Here is a 12,582-nt window from a genome sequence, read left to right on the forward strand (position 1 = left end):
CATTTAGACTTTAATTGGAAGTAATGTATTGGAGTGAAATTTTCATTTGTCAATTTTCTGTCTAGACTGAACCATCAACACCTTAATAAAATAATAAATTATTGTAACCCACGATTCTTAAAGGGACATATTCCAACAAGGTTTCGTCCATAATATTTTGAAAATATTTTTTAGGTCTTCTCGGTAGACAGTTTGTCAAAATTAAAGTTTATTTTTTTAATCATTGCTTTCAACATTTATTATAATAAAAAAAAAAGTACAATGTTCTCACTATTGTTTATTTGGTGTTCATTGACCTTGATTCCTAATGAAATGAAAAAAAGGCAGTTCTACTAGAATCCATCTGCATGTTTCATCCTTGCTGCCCCATGAAAACAAGTTTGTTATTGTAGCAAACATCATTACACCCACCCTGGTCTACAACTAAAGGGAGATAAACATGGTTTAATGATATAATTAGTGCTAATAATAAGATATTATGCCACACAAGTGTACAAAAGGTAGAACTTAATTTTCTGGCCAATTTGATTTTCCGTCTGGTATGGTTAAAGTCAAGAGTTTAAGCCTGTAGACTTGTAATGTCTTTGTTGGCAAATTGTCAAACCATTATTCACTGTTCCAGACAACAGGTTTCTCCTGCTAGGGGGCACTGTGACATCTTCCTATTTGCTTACATTCAATGGCCATAATCATTAACGGACGCACTTTTTTTCCCCCCAGCAATTCTTCGAAATTTGTCGAAATTCTATGTCATTCGCTTACCCACTTCTGTTTATACTTTTTCTGTGCAATGCAGGAATACACTAACCAGCTCTATGCCGTCGTATGTTGAACAGGCCGACGCTCTAGAAAATCGCCAGTGATTAGTATCTTGTAAAACACGACATCCATGGTGGAATTTAATTTGTGTGATTTTCCATTATAATTCATTTTATCCATTCAACTCGACTTAATGTCAATTTGCCATGTTTCTTTGGTAAAAATGAAATGTAACAATGTTTCAGTTGTTGACCAAAACATTTTGCTATCAAGCTTGTCTGCTGAAATCGTTTATCTAGAAAAAACATCAGAATACTGTTGAGAAACTTTTCATTGAGGACATCCACACTGGAGTTAAACCATGTCTATCATCCTTACAGGAATATAATAATAAGACTACCGGTAGTAAATTATCTAATATTTTCTTGTGTAATGTATTGTTTCAGCTATAACTGTAGTGCACACTACCTTGACTTAACTTACCTCAGTATAGTAAGTCCAGACCAACCGCTTGCTTCGATTGATTTTAAATTTGTCAGGTCATTTTGATATATCTTTAATGGGATTATTTCCGATAAGTTTTAATTCCCATTAGGTGCTATACAGCGTGCAGAACGGAAAAAAATGTCTACTGCAGAGCGCTTCTACATTTAATTTTTAGGAAATTCTGGTGTTCTTGTCTGTGAATATGCTTAGATCAACCCACACAATGGATTTAAATATAAATATAATTATGCTAATGTAAGACCGTCTGCAAATTTTATCTCTGTTCGAAGTACAGTTTCCGGAATACCTTGGCTCAGCTCAGACAGGAGTGAGATTGTTTATTCCAGTGAAAAGTTCCATTAATACTGTCAGTCATAGCTTGTTGCGAAGTTGATTATGGAGATGATATATTTGAAGAATATGTACGTGTATGTTGGGAAATGTGAAAATATCTTGCAGATTGATAAATCTTAATTCAGCTTCCAAAATTTGGATTGGCGGAATATCTTTTTTTTTTGTGAAATATTTATATCTGTATTTATTTAACAGTTCAAAGTAAGTTTTCTTAAATTACATGTTCTTAAAAAAAAAAAAAAAAAAAGGAATCAATTTGTGTTGTCTCGAGATTGCAAGCTTGTACAAATTTAATAGGCAAGGTATTCTTGGCATATAGACCATAAACTGTTGGGCATTATTTTTTTTTATTCACTTAAATTTATATTTAATTTTATTCGTGTGTAGCACCATCAACTTTCTTTTAGCATACTGTGTTAATGAAAAATTGATCGATGTTTCAGCAAGAGTTCAGAATTTCTGTGAAGATCTAGAGAAGTGAACATAAAAAAATGTTGTGGTATTTACTAAAAAAAGCAATTTCTGCTCTATGGTCAAAATTAGGGAGGTTTTTGTGGTGTTCAAATTGTTGAAATTTACTTCATTAAGAGAATAATTAATTTTCTGTACAATACATGAGATTAGAAGACCTGTCAAAACATCATTCTGAGATTGGTTTTGTCGAAAACTATTTGAAAAAATAACTGTAAATTTAAGCATTTGCAGAACAGTTATTGTTTGGCTGCAGGTCTGTAAAAGTTAAAGTAAGATTATAATAGACCAGTAGCTGATCTATTTGAGATTTATCGGAAGTAGCAATTGGCTGTGAACTGATTATTTCATTGCCAAATTATGTATGTCTATGATTCACTGTAGAGGAATGCTGCCTATAGAGTATAACATGTCAATTATTTATTCTAACTAGCTTTTACATACTGACTTGACATATATATATGTATAGGAATTTATAGTATTTTAATCATTGAAAATACCTGGCTAAATAGAATGACAATTATTAATTGTTAACACAATCAGATACATGTAGTAGAGTATTGTTTATTGTGGCAGCAACTTGTATACTGGTATTCCCCCATTAAACATACATTATGCAAGAGCTAAATCTGCCTATTGCAGGTCTTTCTTTAGGGTGAAATGTTATCTTAATTATTGACATTAATTAACTTATCCAGACCATAATCAACTCTTGAGGGCATTAGGACCCGATCTGCTGCTCTGCGCTCATTCATGGTTAAATCAAAAAACAGATTATCGAGACTGTATTTTATCGTACCGACTTTAGTAATGATGATCGAGGCTAGGCCGACAATTCAATTGCTAAAATCTTGGTTCAGAATGGATCAATTTGACTGAAATCTTCAGCAAAATCCATTTATCTACTTTTTAACTATTATACTTATAGTGGGAACTGCCAGCTCTTTATCTAATCTCCCACAATGTATCTTGAAAAGTAGGATTTATAGTGTATTTACATATTCATTCCTTGCCTTACTGTTTGTGTATTCATTTGTCTATAAGTGAATAAAATATAATAGAATGCATTGATGAATTGAGAGGTGTGGAATGATGAATTTTTTTTGTTCCTAGCCTGGTTATCCACATAGCAAAAATGCTACAAATATTTGTTATTCATGTAAATTCCTTGGCTTGTTGAACAGACAAAAATAGGTAGATTTTTTGAATGCATAATAAATGTTACATTGTTAAACTGATGGAGAGTGACATCTTAACACTAGTTCACCATATTCAGACTAACACATAGGGTCATTTATTTACCACAGTATTCAGGGTTTAAGTTGGTTTCCTTCAGGTTCATATTGAATTAAAAATTACATGTAGCAAGTCAGACCTTAGATCATACAACTTTCTCAGACATGGCTAAGGATTCACCCTAATTTTAATAATGGGGACACTGGCTTGTCTGCTCAAATGATTAGTGTGTGTGAAGTAGGGGTTCATGTAAACACTGCTCTTGGGTTCTGTTGCTGCATTCATGTGAGAACCTTATATTTTTTTTACACTGACAAACTTCGTAATGGCGACAACCATTTCAATAGAAGGCTTGATCTCGTTTGAACTCTGTACATCTTATCAGGCCTTCACGTAATACTAATCATTTTCGCCACTAATTTCATTGGTCATTGGCCCAGCTCCTGCTCTCTCAGATTCCCTACAATCTCCAACTGAAATGTCTAGCTGTGATAATCGAGTTGCTAAGTTCAATGTCCAGGTTTCTGGAAATCTTTCACTAAGATTATGCTATGACCCACTTCACATCTTAGTCCAAACCTTTGTAAATTACTTTTCGGTTCTTCCATTAGATGACATAAAAAAGAATTAGTTTGTGATCGTCCACGCCTACTCAGACAGTTCCATCTGATCGGTATTTTTTTAAAAAATTATTTTAAAAATTTAACCACTTAAATGGTTAAAACCAATAGTAAAAGTGCCTAAATGTAGCTAGGTCAGCAATTCCTAAGCTATTGGGATCCATGGAGCCATCCTGGACATTCTGTAAACAATGTCATGGTAAAAGTGTTCCGTAAAATCTGATTGAAGATCTAAAGTTTAAATGATTAATCTGAACAATTCAATTGACGATCAGCAGCTCTATTCCTGAAGTATTGCGAGTTGTGTATATTGATTTAAAAAAACCCAACAAAACACACACCTCCCTCCCACATTTTCGGAAAAAAGGACGATTGCCAACTATTTTTTTAAGTGGCCTGTCTTTGGTTTTGGTTTTCCGTTTTCGATGGCTATATACGAATCTATCCTTTGTGTTTGTATCGCGTGTCTATGGTAAAGGGAGATAAAAGGTTGGAAATTTCAAACTAATCTAGCAACGACTAGATGTTGTATAACCTGCAGTCGTTGCAACAATGACTCTGACCTGTCTTTGCAGTGAGGTTTATTGCAGTGTGATTGGAGAAGTCTCTTGTTTATAACAGTTTAATGATAATGTTAATTATATTTTAGGTATGTGGAGGAACATGTTCAGAGAACTGGTGTTGCCATAGAAACACAAGGCTTTACTTTTGTAACAAGTGGAAGAAAACGGGAATCTTTAACAGTAAGTTCACACAAATGACTTCACAATGGTCATTGTACCATATATCTAGTCCGTCCTTTTATGGACATTCTCCGGACATATTTGTGTTTCGTAAAGATATCGCGAACATTGTCTAATCCACTCAATATCAAAGCCATCCAGTGGTTTTAAGGTTGATCATGGGCTCTTGTGACTAAATGTCTTAACCAACAAGTTGTATAACATTTGAAAAACCAAAAACGGCAATAGTCAAGTTTAGCTTTCGCATAATACCTCTTCATTAATGAAACATTTCACATTCTGTATTGTTGACTGCATCCCTAATAATTTTGCTGCAATCAGTATCTAATGTCAACCAAGTGAATAACTGTAGTAAATCATGCTGATGTATAATTTTATTTTGTGTTGGTGGAGTGGGAGTATGACAATAGATAAAATAGAATATTGATGTTAAGTACTAGACCACATGTTGTCTCTAACTAATCAATATTCTTTATTTAGATATATCTACTGTCAACTTTAATAATTAGTTCTGAAATGATATAGTTTGTGTTCAACCCCAGGTCTCTTTTTATTCTTTATGTACAGTACAAGTCAAGATTAAGTACGAAATTCCCCCAACATCCAATGAAAAACCGTGGGCGTCAGTTAATCAATCCGCTCTGCCCATGCTCTAAATTTCTTCTGCGAATTTTAATAAACCGCCGACCATCTCGATTTTTTTAAAACCGCTACGGAAATTAACATAACAGATCCACTGCGAAATTCAAAAAATCAGACTTTTCACGTACGTACTTTCAATACATACATATCTTGTGTGAAATAGGTTTATTTATTGTGCGATTGCACCGCAGTGATAACCGTACTCAAATATCAGCTAATACGGCGTGCAAAAATAGATTGCCAATTTAACAGGGTTAGACACCCAGGTTTTACAGGCTTATAATCAAGGCTACCGACAACCAGCATCGCAGCACAAATTGCATTATATATTTTATCCACATTTTGAATACTAGATGGCTTTCTTAACACTTTCAACATGTCAAATAATTCTCTGTGTGACATTTTCTTTTCGAACTACCCAGATACAATTCATAATACTATATAATACAGGGACATAACTCTATGAATAGGGAGTATTAAAGGACAATATTGGTGTCCAATCATTATCCATGATTAACACAGATTATTGCTACGATAGATGCGTTATGAAGATTTCAAGAAAGGGAAGTGATGAACGCAAAAGGAATACACAAGTTATCCTTCTATATAACTGACTGAGGTGAGGAGTGATAAAAGATACACAAGCGAATTTCTGCTCACTAATAATTGCTTTGAAGACCAAAAGTTATGTGAGGCTGTGAGAGGATATCTGATAATTCAAAAAAGTAATTGAACATCACTAGATAAGGGAAAACGAGAAAAATAGAAATAGTTTGTACATTCCCTTGTTTTTATTCATTCTATACTTAATAAAAACATGGTAATGCACGTTCTCGTTTTCTCTTATCTAGTGACAGTCAATTATTTTTTTTGAATTCTCAGATATCCTCCCACAGTCTCATATAACAACTTTTGGTCTTTGATGTACAATTTTCCCTGTACTCTTTGATGTACATAGTTTTTCCAAACTAATTGTTGGCTGAATAACTCAATGTGACTATTAGTATTAATAATCTAATTTGCGAATAAGATTCAATTCATAAAGTTTGGTTGTTAGGTGTTTTATTGAAAGTTTCTCCGATATGTTCATGGAAAAAATGAAAATTGAATATTTGTTTCTGTTATAGTTATTGGAATCCGAACCGGATCATTATTTAGGATATTTATCCTCTACTGTATAAATACGGTAAGCAGTCTGTGTGTTGCATAATAACTTAAAGTATAAAAAAAATATGTAAAGGGGCTATTTAAAACTTTTATTTAGCCAGAAACCGGTAACTGAAACGATTTGACATGTTGATCTGGTTTGCAATGTGGGAAATGGGGAATCTGTATCTTAAAACCAAATATGAAACTAAAATAAGTAACCAATCTTACAGCTTCTATATAATCTTTCTACATGTACATGACATTTAATTTTATACATTGAACGTTCGTTGCTGAATCATTTCATTTGAGACACTGTTTATCTAAATATCGGGGATATACCTTCCTAGCAATTGATGCTGCTTCTTTATTTTCTATGTATATGGTTAAATTCTTGTTCATACTAAAACTGATAAATCAGTACATGAAAAGTCTCCTGCATCTTTTACGACATCCACATGCAAATTGCTGCTTTCTAAATATGTTTATTGTCATCCGTTTTCAGACAATGTTATTAGAATTCACATTACATGGTTTCATTGTCTGCTTGTCGGATTAACCAATGACGTTGAAAATTGCTATGTGTATATGCTTTTTGGTATGATTCACAAATCAAATACCGATGTACATTATGAATAAATCATTACAGATATTTTAGGAAATGAATATAATACATTTGTAGACTTAGTTAATTTTCAAAACGCAATTTGAAAAGGGTATTATGGATATATGAATTACCTGGGCACTAAAAATGACTAGTATACTCATGATATTGTTCCATTAAATATTTGTTTATTTCTAATAATGCTGTGACAATATGGACTAAATTACCCTGGCTGTTTTGAATTACTGTGGACCATAATCCGCCGCAAATTTGATATTTCTACCGACTATAATCCGCAGCGAATTTTATATATTTGCGGAGAATAATCAACCGTGAATTTTATATTTTCGCCGACTTTTTTCTTCCCAGAACGTCTCAATTTCTGCCGAGTGTATATGGTAAAAACACTGCGATTTTTGAGTGGAAAAAAACCCACAAGGACTAATTTCATACTTCCCAGAACGTCTCAATTTCTGCTGAGTGTATATGGGAAAAACACTGCGATTTTTGAGCGGAAAAAGACCCACAAGGACTAATTTCATACTTCCATTTGAAGCTTATTGTATGTTAAACAGGTAATTTACGGGGGGATACAGAATATGTTATATTGTGCCCAATGCAGAGATCTTACTAATAAAGAGATTTAAGATTCTTGTGACAGTTTGGTGTAGAAAGATTAATTAAATAAGTTGTGGGAAATATTTTAGCCAGACCATTAATATGCCAAGTGACATTGTCAGATCCAAATTCCTTCTCAAAATGGACAATTTTCAGTTGTCGGAATGTTTATTAGATATTAACCTATTTTGAAATTAAGGAACCTTCTTTAAAGCACTAACCCATGTCAATTTGTCCTCTTGTTTGAAACCATACATGTTGAACTTGGGCTACACAAATACAGGAAAACCACATCCTAGTTACTGGACAAACATGTCAATACTTAGCATTCCTTTGACAAGCAATCATTCATTGCAATTTCAATTTGAATAGGTAACAAATATTTCAGACTGCAATGCATTGCCTCTTGTTTTGACTTTATACTTACTAACATTACTGTGTATATATCACTTCAGGAATAGTCTTTACTATCAGGTGACTGAATTTTCCAATATGTTCATAAATCACTGTATTCATAAACAAAGGACTATAAAAGTGCTAGGGTAGTCTGGGTCCTTAATCAGCTATTTATGATTATTAGAAGTGTTGTTTCCTTAAGTAATCTTACAAATATTCATATCCACATCTATGGTGATAGATAACTCTTTATTATTGAACTTAAATTGAGTGATTATTAAACTCACCAATTTATTTTCCTTGAAATCATAGATATTAGTTAACATTGATCTCACTAATTGGTTATCGTCGCCCTCGGTAATTGATTATCATCAAACTTGTGAAGTGATTGAACTCACATTTATATGGAAATGTTCAGATATGGTAAGCAACTCAATACTTTGGATATTAATTCACTTATTTGTTGACATTTTGGTATATAAATCTCTAATTATCCTTATTGTTTGGAAATCACTACAGCTTTAGATTGTTAATGAACTACTTGTTAATTTGTTCTCAATGAAATGATTAATTGTACCGTACGTGATTATTGAACTCGCTATATGTTATCAATGAAATTATCGATTCATTATTGAACGTGAAAAAGTAGACATTGGGTGATTTATATAATTGTCCAGTTTATGATCAATGGAATCTCGTAAATTAGTGATGGTGTGTATGACCGTGGTCAAGATGGTGGAAGTATCCCTTTAAATCTACAAGTTATGTAGTTCCAATAAGCTAATTAGGACCTAATAGTAAACTCTTTCACAGACATTAGAAACGTTGAATCAACGTCATTTTAACATTTACTTTATATGGTGGTAGACATTTTAAAGGCATGCAGATTATTAATGTGATCTAAGTAGAGCTACAGCCCAGACGAAATCAATAGTACAGATCTGTAAAATTTGTCTTGCCACACTGTTATGTAAAGTTCATGTTGCACTGTTGTATTGTCGGAGATGGACAAGTTTATTGATTGTGAAGAGTATTATTAAATATTAAAATCATGTGTCTACTTCTTATTTCAAATATCGAAGAAGACTATTTGAATGGACACCTGAAGGCCATGGAGTTTAGACCCATGTAATAAGCTATAAATCCCATCGGATGCACATCAGACCATAATATTAATTATTTGACATTTTGTACTCCAGACCGCGTGACATTAGGAAATGAAATGAACTGAAATAGGGTTTAACATCCTACTGTTCTGCTCCTATACTGGGATTATGAAGATGGGTATATGCCATACAGTGTGCTATGAAGGAAATTTTGCCCGTACAGCGGCACTGTGGCTTACTCTTACATCGAATTCTAAATGCCAAGGGATCTTTTACGTGCATGCCAATGTATACAAAGGACCTTGTTTTTTGTCCCATCCAAATGACTATACAGCTGTTCTTGTCAGTCCCTCTGTCCTGCACCACTGACAAGGGGAAACCACGTTGGAAAATGCAGGGATTGTGACATTAGGATTGGTAACAGTCGTAATATACATTTAGAATAACGTCATCGTACAAATATTCTGAAATATGACCAAATTTTAACATCTTGACATGACGAACAAACTCATTTTGATTGTCCCCTGCTTCTTTTAAAAAGCTCAGTTTACTACATGTAAGTATGTGGGCTATTTGATGTTCGGGTACATGTACTGTGAAGAGGTTGGTGTCTTGAAATGGTTTAGTTTTGTAAAATCGACTAAATTGATGTGGTTTGTTATCTGAAAAATTGAATATCCAATGTAATATCACCTTGCCTCCAAAAAGAGTTCTGATGTGTATATTCCTGTTGATTGTAATAGGACCTACCTGGGTATATTCCTGCGCAGTGACTGTAATAGGACCTACCTTACAATACTGTTAACAAAGTTTATTTATAATCCTGACATTTGTACACACCGTTAAAGTAAACTTGTTAATTTCTTTTGGATTCAGTTGTTCTGTTTTGTAGTAACTGCTTACTGCCCCCCCCCCCCCTTTTTTTAAGACTAAGTCTGGGAGATCATTACGTTGAATACAGTGACACATAGAGTTGTCTCAGTCGGAATTCATTGAACAGCCTAATTAGATAGTGAATAGCTTTCAATATTTTCTATTGGTTGAATGGATGTATGCTCATGAGATTGAATATACTAATGGCAACATGTATGTTGGCTCTTAGTTCTGATCCTACAAATCAAAGACGGTATCATGTCTGTGTCTTTGATTCCTGGAATAATCATTGTACTGATGTTGATTTAGTTGTTTTCAACATGCATGCTCCCGCTATCTGTCTGTGGTCATTCTGTTTATAGATACTGACCTGTACTGTCTGGTCACTTTGCCTTCGATTATGGTCCATGTCTGGTCAGTATTGTTAAAGGAAAATGCCTCCGGGAATGACATTCCTTGTTAAGAGTTGACCATTTTATTATAATATTTATGAAAGAAATTGATTTTGTTAGGGAATGTCTGAAGTCTAAATTTCTATGAATAATTCCTGTTATGAAAGGTACACCGAGACGGTTGTGATGTATTACATTTATGGTTTGTCTTGGATTTTACATGCACATGTACTGGGTAGTATTTTGTTTTAGACCTAATAAGAATCTACTAGGATTTTCTTCGATGCAGTCCTTTTGGAGAAACATACTTGATAAGATGGCAGTTTCAAGGAAATTGGTTGTAGTATACACTGTATGTATAACAAATTTCATTAATCATTATATAATAATGATAATGGTGATAGAATTTTAAAAAAGATAGCAGGAAGGAAGTAAGTTTTAAAAAAAAAAAAAGTTTTTTTTTTTTTTTACTAAAAGAAAAGAAAAAGACAAGCATACTTGTAATTCTAAAATAGCATTAATCTGTAATAAGAAGTAGATTGGAGTAATAAAACTGTTAGATAGATTTATTAATCACCAAATTAGGCCAAAGCAAACACCAAATTAGTCCAAAGCAAATTGAATTTTTGTTCAATGGGAACAACTATTAAAAGTCCTGATGTACCACTTTAAGCAATTTGGATCACTTGCAAACTACTATATTGTGATGGGAATATCGGTCAAATAATGCTTCATTTCCATTCAGTATTTACAAAGATATGTGGAATTGAAATTTCAACAATCTATGCAGCTCACTATGCAGTAAGCCCACCACGATTTTGTTATACATGAAAATTTAAAGGAGAATACTATCGCAAAAAATAGTTTCAATATGAAAAAATAACGTTAATATAAGAATATTTTTAGCCCTGCGAAATTTTAAAAGTCGATCTGAATATTTTTTCGGAAATCGGAAAGTGTTTTTTTAATGTTATTTGTTACTAAAACTTTTTTTAAAAAAATAATTCTAAAATCAGTTACACAATGAACTCTAGCATCTCCTTTAAATATAGGCCTGTTAAAAATCTGATGGAATCTTAAGTCAGGACATTGTCTAGCGTTAGTATTTTTGTTTTGTTTTCTTGAATGTTAAATAATCTGAGTACATAGTGTGTGGATTAAGCCGTGAGAAATTTGATATTTTAGCGACAATTGCCAAAACTGCATCGTTACTTTTAAATTATGTTTCATATTTACATTGGGAACAAATATATTAAAAATATTTTGGGTTGTTTTCAAAAACATTTAATTCAAATTTATTAAGACCCCAGAAGAACTTATGATTAAATTTATTTGGCCTTAATTGACAGGACTTGTCAAGTCTGTACTAAAGGAGGAAATGAAAAGCAAAAAGTGCAACAAAGAATAAACTTGGAGGAAAAGATAAAACACTGAACTTAGATAACCCCTAAGTAAAAGTAATATCGGACATGTAGTGGTAAGAATGTGATGACTAAGTCTTTTAACAAGTCACTTAGTTTTGTCATTCAGTTGGACATTATTTTAGTTAAGATTTCTACATTGTTTGGAGTTCTGAGAGAATTAGATATAGTTTTACTGAATGGTTAATATGGAGTTATAAAGGCTTAATTATTCTATCTTTTCAGTTATTGAAGTTTAAAAACTGAAACAATGTGGTGGTTTCTGGTGTTTGTGTTAAAAATATTAAATGAGTTGTGTGGGATGTGCAATATCTTTGGCAATGTGAAAAGAAAAATTTTGATGGCTGATTAGCGCTGTAAATCTATTTGTTGATCTTTGAACATTTCTCTGCATTTGTAGGTCGTCCTTTTGAACAGCTCTGAAAAGGGATGAAAAATGAATAATAATAATAAATAAAAATTTCAAGTTTATTTACATAATTGGGAAATATTCACTGTATTTTGAAATTTACAAATGCACATTTTTTTTTATATAGGGTTGTCCATAGAAATAGAATTAACCCATATTATGAATCTGGTTTGAGGGATAAAATAAGATTTGTGGGTAGGGAAATTTCTGGATGTAGGCCTACAGTGTTTCAGCCAGAAAGACCAGTCAACCGCCAGTTGACTATTTAATTTAACGACTGAAAATGTTATTTGTCGGAATTACCGA

At 32.8% G+C, this 12,582-nt stretch overlaps 1 protein-coding gene across 3 annotated transcripts in view; it reads left to right on the forward strand.

Moving 5' to 3' along the window:
* LOC126825593 (uncharacterized) overlaps window positions 1-12,582 on the forward strand; it is a 55,282-nt gene that overhangs the window by 26,456 nt on the left and 16,244 nt on the right. For all 3 annotated transcript variants that reach the window (XM_050555262.2, XM_050555261.2, XM_056101569.1), the window contains one exon: window positions 4,576-4,669. In XM_050555262.2, the coding sequence (XP_050411219.1) occupies window positions 4,576-4,669 (94 nt within the window). The remainder of the gene's footprint in view (window positions 1-4,575; window positions 4,670-12,582) is intronic.

The sequence above is a fragment of the Patella vulgata genome, chromosome 6 (assembly GCF_932274485.2).
Source record: "Patella vulgata chromosome 6, xgPatVulg1.2, whole genome shotgun sequence".
In the NCBI taxonomy this organism is placed as follows: domain Eukaryota; kingdom Metazoa; phylum Mollusca; class Gastropoda; family Patellidae; genus Patella; species Patella vulgata.